The 15,938-nt window shown below is 35.3% G+C and overlaps 1 protein-coding gene across 1 annotated transcript in view; it reads right to left on the bottom strand.

Annotated features, from left to right (window-relative positions):
* Positions 1–15,938, bottom strand: part of THSD7A (thrombospondin type 1 domain containing 7A) — a 460,930-nt gene that overhangs the window by 86,311 nt on the left and 358,681 nt on the right. Inside the window, exons 8-9 of the mRNA XM_082398710.1 lie at positions 8,063–8,297; positions 3,281–3,396 (exon numbers count right to left, since the gene is read on the bottom strand). Of these exons, the coding sequence (XP_082254836.1) occupies positions 3,281–3,396; positions 8,063–8,297 (351 nt within the window). The remainder of the gene's footprint in view (positions 1–3,280; positions 3,397–8,062; positions 8,298–15,938) is intronic.

The following is a 15,938-nucleotide window of genomic DNA, read 5'->3' as shown; positions in this document are numbered from 1 at the left end:
AACAAAAATAAACAAATGGGACCTACTGAAACTTAAAAGCTTTTACAAAGCAAAGGAAACTACAAACAAGACAAAAAGACAACCCTCAGAATGGGAGAAAATATTTGCAAACGAATCAGCAGATAAAGGATTAATCTCCAAAATTTATAAACAGCTCATGCAGCTCATTATTAAAAAAACAAACAACCCAGTCCAAAAATGGGCAGAAGACCTAAATAGACATTTCTCCAAAGAAGACATACAGATGGCCAAGAAGCTCATGAAAAGCTTCTCAACATCACTAATATTAGAGAAATGCAAATCAAAACTACAAGGAGGTATCACCTCACACCAATTAGAATGGGCATCATCAGAAAATCTACAAACAACAAATGCTGGAGAGGGTGTGGAGAAAAGGGAACCCTCTTGCACTGTTGGTGGGAATATAAATTGGTACAGCCACTACGGAGAACAATATGGAGGTTCCTTAAAACACTAAAAATAGAATTACCATATGACCCAGCAATCCCACTACTGGGCATATACCCAGAGAAAACCAAAATTCAAAAAGACACACGCACCCCAATGTTCATTGCAGCACTATTTACAATAGCCAGGTCATGGAAGCAACCTAAATGCCCATCAACAGAGGAATGGATAAAGAAGATGTGGTACATATATACAATGGAATATTACTTGGCCATAAAAAGGAACGAAATTGGGTCATTTGTAGAGACGTGGATGAATCTAGAGACTGTCATACAGAGTGAAGTAAGTCAGAAAGAGAAAAACAAATTATCGTATATATGTGGAACCTAGAAAAATGGTACAGATGAACCGGTTTGCAGGGCAGAAATTGAGACAGAGATGTAGAGAACAAATGTATGGACACCAAGGGGGGAAAGTGGTGGTGGTGGTGGTGGTGGTGTGATGAATTGGGAGATTGGGATTGACATATATACACTAATATTTATAAAATGCATAACTAATAAGAACCTGTTGTATAAAAATATATATAAAGCAAAATTTAAAAAAAACATGTTATTTAATTTTCAGTGATAGGTTTTTTTAATGAGTAAGTCACATCTATTTTTCTTCCCTTTCCAGACATACATAATATATAATAAGATAACAAATTCTTAGACTACTAAATTGGTTCTTAATTCCTGGACATATTCCAATATCTCAAATTAGTTTCAAATTAGTTTGGGATATTGCAATATACCAAAATGTCTCATTTCTAATGAAATGAGAAAATTTTACCTGATTTCTCATTTTGAGGAGTGTCTATCCTAGAATCAATTTAATGAAACCTTTTCTAGTTTATCTTTTTATTTTATTTTATTTTCTTGAAATGCTTTAGACCAAAAGTACTGTTATTTTGAAATATTTTACCGAAAATAAGGAAATGCCCAACATAAAGAAAAGGCAAATTTTTTTCTACTTTCAAAAATTTTACTTACAAATGTTAAACTTGTGTGAGATTATTAATCATGTCATTATAAATGTAACTGCCTATGTTTTGGAATTATTAGTAAATGGCCTATCTCATACCAATACAAAACATCAAGTATAAAAAATTCAGCATAAAATTTTCAAGCACATAAGTTCCATGTAATTAATAAGCTTTTTCATTGTAGCAATGAATAGCCAACAATTGTCACAGAAATACTAACCTATGAGAAATACTAACCTACAATCCCACTGCTGATTATGACCAAACTAAAGGATATCATATGTTATTTAGTTTTTAAGAAAGTAAGGGGATAAAAGAAGAAAATCTGGATAAAAATGTCAATGACATTGCTTTATCAATAAGATTAATGCCATTAACATTTTTAAAGAGTTAATGCTAACTCTTTTTCTCCCAAAAGCTTTTAAAATGCCTTAAAAGACTTTTCAAATCAACATTTTCTATTCTTACACACTATGTGGTTTAATTTATTTGCTATTTCAAGGGTGTTTAAAACAGAAAAAGCATGAAAAGGAACTCATGTTTCAACTATATAAAATAATCACACTGTAAAAACTATCCATTATTAAGTTTATAATCTTATGTAATATCTTCAGGATTTAAAAATATTCTGGTGATTTAAAACAGTGGTTAAACTAGAAGTTGATTCTTTTTTAAAAATTTTATTAATTAATTTATTTATTTTTTGGCTGCGTTGGGTCTTCGTTGCTGCGCACGGGCTTTCTCTAGTTGCGGTGAGCGGGGGCTGCTCTTTGTTGCCGTGCACAGGCTTCTCATTGCGGTGGCTTCTCTTGTGGAGCACGGGCTCTAGGCCCACGGGCTTCAGTAGTTGTGGCTCACGGGCTCAGTAGTTGTGGCTCACGGGCTCTAGAGCGCAGGCTCAGTAGTTTTGGCACACGGGCTTAGTTGCTCCGTGGCATGTGGGATCTTCCCAGACCAGGGATCAAACCCGTGTCCCCTGCATTGGCAGGCAGATTCTTAACCACTGCGCCACCAGGGAAGTCCTAGAAGTTGATTCTTAAATTGAATCTCTCTAGTGAGAGTCAAGAAGCATAAGTAAAAGCATAAAAGGAACTGAAGAAAATGTCTCTATTTGTCGGGAGAGTAAAATAAAAAATAGGAGACAGTGTCATTTGTGACACTGAGAGACAATGTGATCACTTACTGCATAAGTCACCTGGAGAATGCTCACATCTTTCTCAGCAGCAACGAGAAAGGACTCTATCCTGGAGGGTAAAGAATTAACAAAGTATCTGCCATGATATTAAAGGGTCTTTGTCTGTGAGTAATGAAAGCAAAAACAAACCAAACTGGGAACAAATCCTCGTCTTGTAAATGCCTCATGTCATGTTAAGTGTTGGCAGAGGTACAATTTGACCACTTTTCTCTTTCCTTTATTCCCATCCTTTGGGTCATATAATTGAATCTGTACTGAATCTGGTCCCATGGCTATTTCTTGCCACTAAGTAGGTTGAGAGCCATGAGTATTGAGATCACTCTATATTCTTTTTGAAATACATAAGGCCACTATACATTCTTCTAGAATCAATGTTAAAGGAAACATTATTAATAAAGTTTAGAATCCTTTCACCTTGATCTATAGTATAAAGTTATTTAAGCCAGTTTTGGCATAAAACTCATTTGTTTGGTACTCTAAAAGCTGTATTATTTTCTAGAAGGAAACCAAAATTTTATGGCATTCAAGCCAAACCAGGATTACACAGCCAGCCCCATGTAAGAATAAAAACATTGCTCAACCAGAGGAACTTGGAGGTCCCAGTGAGAGGGTTCCTAGGTGAACCTCCTTCAAAACTCTGCAGATAATACCTTCTTTACATGAGGAAGGGCATGCTGTCCAGTCACTGTATGGCGTCACGATACAGTCCTTCCTACAAGGGAGCAGACAGGGCTTCACTGTTTCAGGTCGAAGGCTTTCAGGACACCTGGGAAAAGCAAAGGGAAACTACTAGACCTCTACAGTAATCCAGAAAACCAGGTAATTTAGTATCTTTAGAATTTTTATTGCTGAAATTGCTAAACAGCCATCAATCTGTATTATTTAACTTAACCTCTAGGATCCTTTCTGCTTTTGACAAGGGCTATAAAACCAAAATAATTATTCCAAACTGAACCTCAATAAAGCTTCTCAAGGCAGGAAGTGTAAATTTAATTATAGTAATTGTGCTATGTAGAAGAAAATATAATAATTGTATTTTATCCATTTATAACAATCTCTCCATTAATAAATCTGTATTTTCCAACATGTTTTATAAGAAATTTATGGAAGTTCAAATTACCAATTTAAGGACCCAATGCTACATCTCTTATAACTAAATAGGCTTATTGCCAATTATAATCTTCCAGGGTATTCTGCACTTTATTTTTACAAAATATGTTTAGCACAAAATAAATTTATAATGGAGTATATTCTATACATAGTATATGCTCAAAAACCAATACTGTATTTACAGCTATGTATTTCATAACAAATAAGTAATAAAATAATAAAAGTGTATAGCTCATTAAGATAAACAATTTTTGCTTTATTCCTGGTTTCATTCACTGTCTCTATCCTTATCTTTTCTTCCATTTTATTCCTAGTTTTAAATATTTTTATAAATTACAATATTTTTAGAACAAAAAGAGTGAATATAAATAAAACAAAAATAGCCAATAAGTAATTTAAAGAAAAATAAAACACTGTGTTCTTGACATAAATTATAGTAAAATTATTATTTTAAAAAAATACACCAAAAATATATTATTAGGAAAACAAGAGAAAAATAATGACAAAACACTGAAATGTCTTACACTATATAAGGTTTTCACTTCCTAAAAGATAATTTTAGGAAGCTGATGTATGAGTTTTAAATATAGTTTTGTTTATTGTATACTTATTACATGGTTTTCAAATTTTCCAATTCTTCTCTGCATCTTCACAATCTGATTCTACTATCATTAGTGGTCAAATGTTGGTCATGAACACTAGAAGAAGATGTATATTATGACAACAAAATATAATAACATAATTCATGTAACTAAAAGTACTTAATGCTCTGATTCCTAAGAAATTCTCTTTTGAGGTCATATCAATCTCTGATAAGTAAGCTAAGAGGCAGTGAAGAAATAAACCAAACAACCAGTATATCTGTTGCTGGAATAATTTGGCAAATTAGTGAAAAATGGTATTTAAAAATACTCCCCATAGAAGAAGCCAAATTTTTTGTTAAGTCAAGATAAACTCCTTCAACAAGTAAGTTAATCAGGTTTTCAGAACTGAACTATGAGTGAAAAAATCAACATCATTCATTTCCTTCTCATAATTTCTTTATAGTGCTTTGCTGACACTTCATTTTTGATATATCTATAATTTTTTTATCTACATATCCTATCTCATCCATAAGTATTATGTTCTATTCAGCTATACAGATACATGCCTTTCTCTCTCATTCTGTAACACTAGGGTTTATTTGAAAGTGGATTTTTAAAAAATATATTGGATTCAACATTTCAAAAAGAAATTATCTCCCTGGTTTATGTTGAGCATAGGCTTGGATTTTCCTAATTGCTATGCCTACTCAAGGGCATGGACGGCAAAGAAATTTAGATGAGAATCATAGAAGGTAATGTTTTGTTACAATTGAGATTATAAATCACTAGAATTATAACTTAACCTACATGCTTAACCAGGAAATATTATATGGCAAAACCCCCATAAAATCCTGTTAATTCTTTTGAAACTATGGAACTATTGATTAGTAATTATTATTGGAAGCACTCCTCCTCAATGAGGCAGTTTTATAACTTTAACAATGGGAGAGCATTACTCAATTACATGCTCTTCAAATTTTAGCCCTCAATAAATCAACGGAATTTACGTTATCATTGACAACCTCCAAAATTCTGTTTTATATGGTTTAGAAATTTCCTTAGCAAGATACTTGGTTAACTGTGGAGAACAAAATTACTAAAAACAAAGCCGTTAAATGAACACACAAAGATAAATTATACAGCCTAGATTACATCCAGTAAAATGAATTCAGACTTCCTTTGGTGAGGCAATTGGTTCAGTCAACATGCTTCTTTTCTCCTTTGTACTCTTTGTATTTAGTGTCTGTGGTTTAAATCAAGGAATTGATTTTCCCCCAAATCTTTTTCAAGGTCAAATTAAACAGATGTGATAGGAGTTGAAGTTTGTTACTCGGAGGATAGATAAGATCAATAACATTGATTTTACCATTGCACAGTAATCTGTTTTATTAAGAGGAGTTTAAAACAAGATTTCTATTTGCATTTTGTTTCAAATGCCTAGTACTGAAAAGCAGTCATTGAATTTAACCTAGTATTTAGGCATAAGGGTAGTAACATTTTCTTTTGAATTCACAGTATTTGCTTAATTTTTTAGAACTTTAAGGGCAAAGTAAACCCATTTGATTTAACAAATCTATACTTGTATCCAGGTCATTGAATAAAGGCTGCAAGGGTAAAGCACATTTTTAATGGATTATTGTGGTGGTCTGACATGGGGCTTCAGGATACCCTTTCTACTGAATGATTTAATAACATTAATCCACCAGGCTTTTCCACGCATAGGCTTGTGCATATGTACATCCACTGCTCAGAAATATATTTTGTAGTTTGCGTGAGGAAAATATCAACAGCAACATCTAAAAAGTGATTAACTGCAAAATAGGAACAGAGTGAGCTTACCCATAGAAGCTCAGCACAATAACCCTCCAATCTGTACCATGACAAGTTGGTCAGGTTATAACCCTCTACGGTGAATATTTCAACCTCTCTGCTTGTCCCAGAAAGACCCACAATTCTCCAGCACTTGGGACTTCCGCTTCTGCTGTTACTGCTATTGAATTTTAATACACTGCACATTAATATCCTTTGTTAGATTCATTACAACTTTAGCATTATTTCTATTAAAATATTGGTTTGGGGCTACCTATTAAGCATGTGGAATTGTTTCTCAATGTATTCAAGTCTTTTTGGCATGTATTTTCTAATATATTTCTTAATTTCAAAGTACACAAACAAATAAAGTATGGGACAAAATACTGCTAATGTCCAGAACCCTGGCCATTAGTAAAAAACAAGTCATAATGGGATTCTTATTTATCCCCTGGAGTTTGTCATATATCAGTTACATTATTATCCTTTCCCTGAAACACTAAGAACTATCTCAAATTTTTAAGAGAAAATATAATTTCTAAGGTTTATTGAGTGCTTACATTACTACATTGTTTTTCATTAAATCCCTTCAAAAATTTTTGAAAACTGAAGCCAGAATCTGTTAAGTAGTATGCTTAAGATCACACATGATACCTAAGCACTTAGCCAAGTACTTGGAAATTATGAGGCCATTTTTATACCAATGCAAACTGATGGGTTTTACTTTCCATGTTTCACATGGCTAAGATGATTTGAATTTTAAAAGATTTATGCTGTCTAAATCTCAAAAGGTAGAGTTCTTTTTTCCTCTTGGCATATATATATATTTTAATTAATTAATTAATTTATTTATTTTTGGCTCCATTGGGTCTTCCTTGCTGCATGCAGGCTTTCTCTAGTTGCGGAGAGTGGGGACTACTCTTTGTTGCCGTGCACGGGCTTCTCACTGCGGTGGCTTCTCTTGTTGCAGAGCACGGGCTCTAGGCGTGTGGGCTTCAGTAGCTGCAGCATGCGGGCTCAGTAGTTTTGGCTCGCGGGCTCTAGAGCGCAGGCTCAGTAGTTGTGGCGCACAGGCTTAGTTGCTCCGCAGCATGTGGGATCTTCCTGGACCAGGGCTCGAACCCGTGTCCCCGGCAGTAGCAGGCAGATTCTTAACCACTGTGCTACCAGGGAAGTCCTTGGCATATATTTTTATAACTGATTAACTTTGTCTAAGAAATAATTAGCCCAGTTATGCTATGACATGTTTTTGTTTATATTTCTCACAAGGCACATACAATATGCCAACTTTCTAGTTCTTTGCCCTCCCCTCTAGCAAATCGTTTGCCTTGTTGTTACGCTACTGGTAACTACAGTAAGAAACTGATGGTTTTTCTGCTTATTATAACACTCATCCTATCCTAAGGCTCTCTCTTGGGAACAAATGGCATATTCATTTAACCATTAAAAGATGTAATAAGTTTGGCCTCAGTATTTTTGATATAGTACTTTCTAGGGGAAATGAAAGGCAGAGCATAGAGGGCTACTGCCCAATTATACTAGATCGGCAGCCTCCATAGCCTACGGATATAAAGGAGGTCATGGATGACCTCCACTGCTAGGACTTTGTATACTGTCATTATTGATCAGCCAGGCCCAAAGCAAGCAGTTTTTTCATTGCTTCACTAGCTCAATAAAAGCAGAAACTGCTACTGTAACACTGAAAGTAGATACCACATAGAAAGATTTCTAGAGAATTTATGGATCCCAGGTATAAGACTCTCAAGCTGTTACAATTTTATCAGTGGCTGCATTCAAAACAAAGAAGTCTTACTCTTGAGGCCAGGTATGATAAGAATCAAATGCTTCATTTCATGAAGCAAGTAAAGCCTGAGCCAATCCCTGCATGGTTGGCCACAGGATTTACTGTTGTCATTCTAAAGCCCTTACTTTTTGGGTCCCACTTGGCCAACATTGACCCGCACACAGATGACTTTTCTTGTCTGCATGCCAACAGAGCAAGAGGTCTCCCCGTTCCAAGTTGTAGTTGTGTTGAAGGATGAAACTGAGGTGTCCTCGATGCACTGGCCCCAGGGACCAGTTTGCCAGTGGTACACAGTACAGGGATGCTCGTTACAGCTGCGCACCTCTTGCAAAGCACTGCTATTTGGACACTGAGCTCCACCTATAAAAATGGACAACATTAGCAGATTAGATATGGTGCCAACAGGAACCTGACCATTCTCTGTTCCTTGTAATTAACAATAACAATGATACCTGCCACTTATCAGCACATGTGACCAGCGCGCTGCTAGGAAGGCAAATTGCATAGTAATCTTATCTCATTTGCCATGGTCTGGCTTAAAATTTAAACTATGTGTTATATATGATATTTGGTTTGGGGCACTCAGGAGGACCTCAAAGAGAGAGGCCATTATTCACTAGAGAAGATGAAAATGAGGACCAAATAAAGTCTATGTAATTGCTAACCAGGGGAAACATGGGCATTGAGACTCTGTGGATGGAGAAAACCCAGTGTGTTTTCAAATGTTATCCCTCAAAATGAAAGCCTTAATTACAGGCTTCAAAGTGCTGCTTACTTCAATGAATTAGGATTTAGGGTGATTAGAAACAGGGGTTTTAAAATCAACTGATGCTTTCTGACCTTCCATAGCATTATTGGAGAAGCCATGTAGTAATGATAGTATCGTATTTCTTCAAATCTAAGATGTGATTGACTGTGGGATAGACCATCATTTTATGTGTCCCAAAGAAAGAGAAATGGCTGCAAATTAAACTACAATACTTTTTATCAACTCTAATTTTTACTGTATGCTTATTGAAATAGCTTTGTATGACTTACTGACATAATTTTTAAAAATATAACCCTTTTACATACTTTAAAAGGGAAGGTATTCCTAAAACTTCTTTACATTCAGAATCCAAATCTTTCAAGTAGCTTTTAGACTCACACTCATCAAAGTTTGTGTTCTCCTACACTATCATCTGTGTGGCATCGAACGTGTTCATGATGCAGGATTTCTTCAAGAGTGTTCCCCTGTTGTCTCCAGCGTTTTCTTCCAGGATACCGGTACCTATTTCTAAGTTCTGATGCTGCTGCATTTTTAATCATACCAGAAGATGTCTATGAATGAGAGGTTTAAGCAAGCAACTGAGGAACGGTTTATTTTCCTTCCTCAAATGGCCCTTAGCTGTTTTTGTTTCTCTGTTTTTGGCAGAAGTATCATGAGGTTGCTATTGCTCCCAGGAATAACAATGAAATTCACATGTACTAGCAATGAAAACTGTGTTATAACTGCTGCTTGGCCACAGTGATTTTAAAATGCATCCATTGTGGATAAAGAAGATGTGGTACATACATACAATGGAATATTACTCAGCCATAAAAAAGAACAAAATAATGCCATTTGCGGCAACATGGATGGACCTAAAGATTATCATACGTGTGAAGTAAGTCAGACATAGAAAGACAAATATCATATGATATTGCTTACAAGTGGAATCTAAAAAAAAGCATACAAATGAACTTATTTACAAAACAGAAATAGAGTTACGGATGTAGAAAATAAACTTATGGTTAGCAGGGGGTAAGGGGGGGAGGGATAAATTGGGAGATTGGGATTGACATATACACACTACTATATATAAAATACGTAATAAGAATCTGTTGTATAGCACAGGGAACTCTACTCAATACTCTTTAATGGCGTATATGGGAAAAGAATATATAAAAAAATAAGAATGGATATATGTATATGTGTAACTGATTCACTTTGCTGTGCACCTGAAACCCAACACTGTAAATCAACTATACTCCAATAAAAATTTTTAAAAATGCATCCATTGTAAGATGTAGTAATTACAGAGATGATGAAGGGTCAAACAGATGTGTCCTTTAATCAACAGAATATGCTGTGGAGTTGTCAATATGGAACTTTTTTATGTGCTAGCCCCATTATAAGTACTTTGTAGATGGGACCTCATTTAATATCCACAGCTGCTGTACAAGTTAAAAATTATAAAGTGGATGAGCCCATACAGATTAAATGATGCGGCCACAGTAACAGGAATTTAGGAAGTTTCTTACCACTATTTTATTTATAATGTCAACTATGAAAATAAAAAGCTTTATATTGTTAAAAGCAGAGTATTGGAGGAATTTATTGCTTACTTTATTAACAATTTGATCTAGTCAAACTTATGTAGTCTTTGGGTTTCATCTTAAGAACAGAAAATAACTGGTTGTTCATGTGGAATGGCAGAAACCTTGGGTGTTCATCACACATATTTGTAATAGTAAATGGAGGAAATATTGAACATAATAAGAGGTGGGTTTTAGATATTAGGAAAGCAAGTCTAAAAAAGTTAAAAAAAAAAATAAGAAAAAGTGATTCAATAGCTAGTGACCCTAATATGGAAGATGGCCTCTAAAGCTTGAGATTTGGGTAAAAGTCATAAACAAAACCACACCCTGAGCTGATCTTCAGGTATCATTTCATTTGTGAGTAAGGACATCCCGCTACTCAGCATATAAATCAGTAGGCAGTTTACGTGAGAATTTAACTGCGATTTATAATCACTTATGCAGTGTTGAACATGGGATCCGAATAACCTGCATTAAACAGCATTTCATTGCTGTCCCCTGCTTCATGAAGGTGAAAACATCTGTCACAGTTCATATTCTATCTTCCATCACTGGAAGCAATAAGTTTAGGATTTGAATAGGAACGACTCCTAAACCTGCTAATTGGACTGGGGAGAAATAAATGAACACTCTATTACTCATTTCCCTGAGGCTCGAGATTTGTCCAGCCTTATTTTTCAGGAAAACACATGCTAATTGTAGACATTTTACATAACCATTTTAACCATACCTTCATATTAATGGTGAAATTATCCTTCTTCAACAAAATAATGTGTGTCTTTACTTACCCCATTTTCACTTTGAGTATACGTATGCTATTTAAATTGTGATTTTAAAACTCTGAAATGCTTTTGACATTGGAATTCACTGCTTGGCTTTGAAAAAAATAAGAACTTCTACAACATCAGCATAACGTGTCCAGGAGCTACAAGATAACTGTTAAGTTTACAGACATAAAGACTATTTATTTTCTTGCCCCAATCCACATTAAAGCCACATCAGCAGTTTTGGGCTGATGTCAAGATACTTGCACAGATAAGCCCCAATGTGGTCTTAATTATAATAACAATGTGGCAATTTGGAAAGCATGGCTTGGAGTAATCAGTCACTGCAGCATGGTCATGTTATTTGGGGAATAATTTTATGGTTGAAAAATTGATAGATATAATACTGAATTTACTTATTATTTATCGGAAGATCTAATTCCAGACATCTGGGAATATTCCCTTTTCTGTAGTACTGGGGAGATTATAAAATGTCATCTGTGACAAAATTAGTGATAAGCGTATTTTTTAAAACATCCTCTTATACATAAAAACATGTGCTTCATACTAATGTGACTATTTAGATTTTCTATCATTCCACCAAAAGGAAAGACTTTATCATACTTTGATGAAATCCTGCTATATAAATAAACTTTCATGTTCATATGAAAATACCAACTATTATGTGAAACTTCTCTCTTAGGAATGAAAAAGTGACTTTTCCTCCCCACATCAAGCCCATAAAAAGCTTGATTAGGAAACATTTAACAGAACTATGGTGTTACTGGGTCTGGCATTGAAGTCCTTACAATTTAGATGGCCAATTGAAAAAAAAAAGAACCTTTTCAAAACATTAATTAGAAACCTATGTACTGACTGCAATATGCAATGGTTACCTGTGCTTCAAGGGATATCTAGAGGGGTTAGAAATAATTCTTGCTACTCTCAAGGATCTTATAATGCAATGGAGAAAAGTAATAGGGGGATAAGTTGAGCAAAAAAATGAGTATAATTCTAGGTAGAATATAATAATTATGTTAAAAGAGGTATTTAGTATAATTGGGATTCAAAAGTGTAAGATTACGTTAGTTTGGGGGGGTACTAAAAATGACTCAGGTTATTGAGATAAGGCATTGGTATGAGGTTTGAAGGAGTAGTAGTTTAATAAGCAGAGTTCTGGGAAGGGAGAGAAGGAAGGGAGGATTTTATTTAAGCAGAAGAAAAAATAAATAAAAGCAAAGGTACTCAGGCAGGCATGACCCTGGGAATTAGTAACATTGATGCAGTCAATTGGAGTACAGAGTCCACACAGGGAAGTTACTGGCAATAAGGAAGTAGACTGGGCTCAGGCTAAGAAGAGGCAGTTACAGTGTACTATGAATCACAGTTTTAAGATACTTGTAACTTTGCCTGCTACTGCAGCCCTAATCACTTTGATAGCAGACCACTGTGGATGAAAAGAACATTGGCAATGGCATGATTTCAGGGAATTTAATTGGAAGTGCGTTAGCCATAGAGAACCTCAAGAGACTCTGCTGCAGCTGCTACCCCTTCTACTTTTTTCCCCTTGTAGTAAAAGGTAGAAGACGTCCCAGTGTGGAGTCTGCATAAATCCTGTCTGGTGGTCCTGTAGGAACAGACTGAAGCAGAACTCCTTTTTCAAAGTCAGTAGTAGGAAGATGAGGAAGTGGCAGTATTTGCTTAGAAGTCACAGTTATGTGTGTATATACACATAAAATAGATCCTGGGTTCTTCAAATTCCTCTAGGAAATATAAATACTCCCTGATTCTTAGAATTAAAATCATTTAACTATAAAAACTAAGCAAGCTAAAATAGAAATATTCCTCTCCCCAATGTTTTATACTGCAAAATATAATTTTTGAAGATACTAATTATTTGAGAAAAAATTTGGCCTAATTTTATTCAATTGTCTCCATTCTCTGAATGTGTAAAGCAGGTGTAAAGACACACTAACATTTTGCTGAAGTTATAATATCAGGTCATTTTGAACTTTACAAAAATAAATATTCTCTCATTTCTCGCTTTGTAAGGATAATTGAATCTATAATGAGAACTAACAAGTTACTGCTATACTCAGTGGAAAACATTTTGAAAATCATTTTTCCTTTTTAAACCAAGTTTGTTAAGAATCTGTAACACACGTTAAAAAAAATGGAGAAGGCCATAAACCTAACATCAGTTTTAAATTTTTCATTAAAATTCAACTTACTACTATTTATATTAAAAATATGCCAGACTTAAATGTTAAAAGACGGCATCCTTTTAGAACTCCTGAAATAACTGTGAAGTAGCTCTTGGAATCCATCCTGTAGTTTTACAAAATACAAGGAAGATTTTTACCTCAAAGTATCAAACAAATCAAAAAGCAAATTACTAATCTTATTTAACTAAAAGTCAAGGCTTTGGAAGTAAGACACAAACACACACACAAATTTTATTTTTTAAGTTGAAAAGAAATATTTTTACTTTCTCCAGTATATTATCTATCTCCAGTTGCTATCATTTGTGATTTGGTTTCCAAATGACAATATTTCAGTAAGAGGCATTTTATGACATTTTTGTGTGCTGCCGATACACAAAATAATAGGTTACATAATGTTACTCAAGATGCTATGAAAAGCAATTGTATTCAAATTGTTTTCATTCTATTATTTTTTGTTTAACTTTGAACCAACCTCAATAATTATAGGAAAATTAAAAGTATTATCAATAGTTTCTTCCCTTGGATCACTTGGAAGAACGTATTGAAATGATACCCTATTACCCTAAAAACTTCAATGTGTATTTCCTGCATTCAAGGGCATTTTCCTACACATAAGCACATTCAATATTTAAGATTAGGAAATTAACACTGATACATTATTTCCATCTAATCCTCAGACCCATTCAAGTTTGCCAACTATCCCAAAATATTCTTTATAGCAAAAGGACCTAGTTCAGAATCAAGTGTTGCATTTAGATGTTATGACTTGTTAGTCTCCTTCAATCTTCCTCAGTCTTTCCTTAATTTTCATAATTTAGACACTTCTGAAGTTTAAGGGCCAGTTATTTTGTACAATGTCTTTCAGCTAGGGTTTGCCAGATCTTTCCTCATGATTAGATTCTACAATATGTATCTGTGACAGGGATGTTACAGATGTGATGTCATGTTCTCATTGCACCACACCAGGAACACACGCTTTGCATGTGCCCCATTACTGATGATGTAAGCTTTGATCACTGGATTAAGGTGGTGTCTGTCAAACTTCTTCATTAGGAGGATACTTAAGATTGTAAATATAATGCTCTTCATCAGACTTTCAATTAATACATTTATTTGTATCAAGTATGGATCCATGGTTTCCTCTCTTATTTAAAGAGTTATAACCAGCTGTTATCGTTATTTTGGCATTCACATTATTCCTGTATGTGGCCAGTGGGAGACCCTTCAAGCTAGCTTCTGTGACCTTTTGACATATTCTCCTCTTCCTTCCTTTCTGGCACAAGATTCTCCAGGCACATCTTGTACTTTTCCTATCTCAGCCTTAGAATCAGCTATTTCTCCAAAAAGCCCTGGTTCCTTTCATTGGAGAATGGCATTAGACACCAAGATTTGAGTGCCGAATGCACTTATTGCTATTATGGTCCTGCTGCTCTCATGTCATTTCAGTGGACAGAGCTAATATATGTATACATCCATAACATGAATATATATCATACTTATGTTGTATTTTATTTCTATGTCTAGATTTGTAAATTGGACACCATGAATTCACACTGATACCTACAAGTTCCAATATAATACAATAGGGTTTATTCTAGTTTTCTTTTTTAACATACTTATAACTCCCTTCTCTAGCAATAAGAAACCCAACTCCTATTATGTTTAATACATGTACCTATTTGGTCACTCCCCCCCGCCCCGAGACTATTCCAATCTCTCACTGCCATCTTCATTGCTGTACCCATAGGATACCTTCATCACTCTGCCCATACTCTGACACCCTGCATTCGGCCACCCCACATTACTGAAACCCTCCTCATCCCTGCTTGGCTCCAACACCCCACACTGGGCTGGCTGCTTCAATGCTGGGATTCTCTCTTCACCCTGCTCGTGCCCTGGCATCCTGTGTTTGGTCGCTGCTTTTACCCTCTTATATAATCCATGCCCCCCCCACCTCCCGACCCCTTTAGACTTCTCAGTGTCTCTGACACTCCATGCCAGGCCATCCTTTTCCTACTGGGGATGCTCATCTCACTCAGCCTGGGCTCTGACAACCCACTCTGGACCACTGCAGACCCCCCACCTGCTGGCACAGATGCTCAACTGCTTGGTTCCACTTAATGATTTTGCAGATAAAATTGTTCAGGAAGAGAGATACAGAGCCTAGAAAGGAAGGGAAGGAAAGCAAAAAGAAAGTATAACATGAGGAAAAGGAAGTGCTATTCTATTATTCTATCATTCTTTTAATAGGAACAAAGAAATAATAAGTCATAACATTTTAACAATGGAGAGCTTATCTACTGCACTGGGGCCATATGGAATAATCCTCTATCTCACACACACACACACACACACACACACACACACACACACACACACATATGGAAATAGATATACATATAGACATAGAGGTAGACACACACATGCATACAGACATATAAAAAAAAGACCGGTAAGCCAGGGGTAAGACCAGTAGCCAGCACTCCTCTCTTTCTAGCACACAGTAGGACTATATTTCCCCTGCCCCGCTTAAAATTAGGTTCAACTTCAAGTCATGATTATATGATTTGCTTTGATAATGAAATGTCAGTGGAAATGACACAAATCACTTCTGGATGAAAGAATTTAATTGCTGATGCTTTTAAATCAGCAGATAGATTCCCCAGCTATCT

This window comes from Balaenoptera borealis (assembly GCF_965194805.1).
Source record: "Balaenoptera borealis genome assembly, chromosome: 7".
NCBI lineage: Eukaryota > Metazoa > Chordata > Mammalia > Artiodactyla > Balaenopteridae > Balaenoptera > Balaenoptera borealis.
The sequence above is the reverse complement of the archived record's forward strand: the minus strand, read 5'-3'. Positions and strand labels throughout refer to the sequence as shown.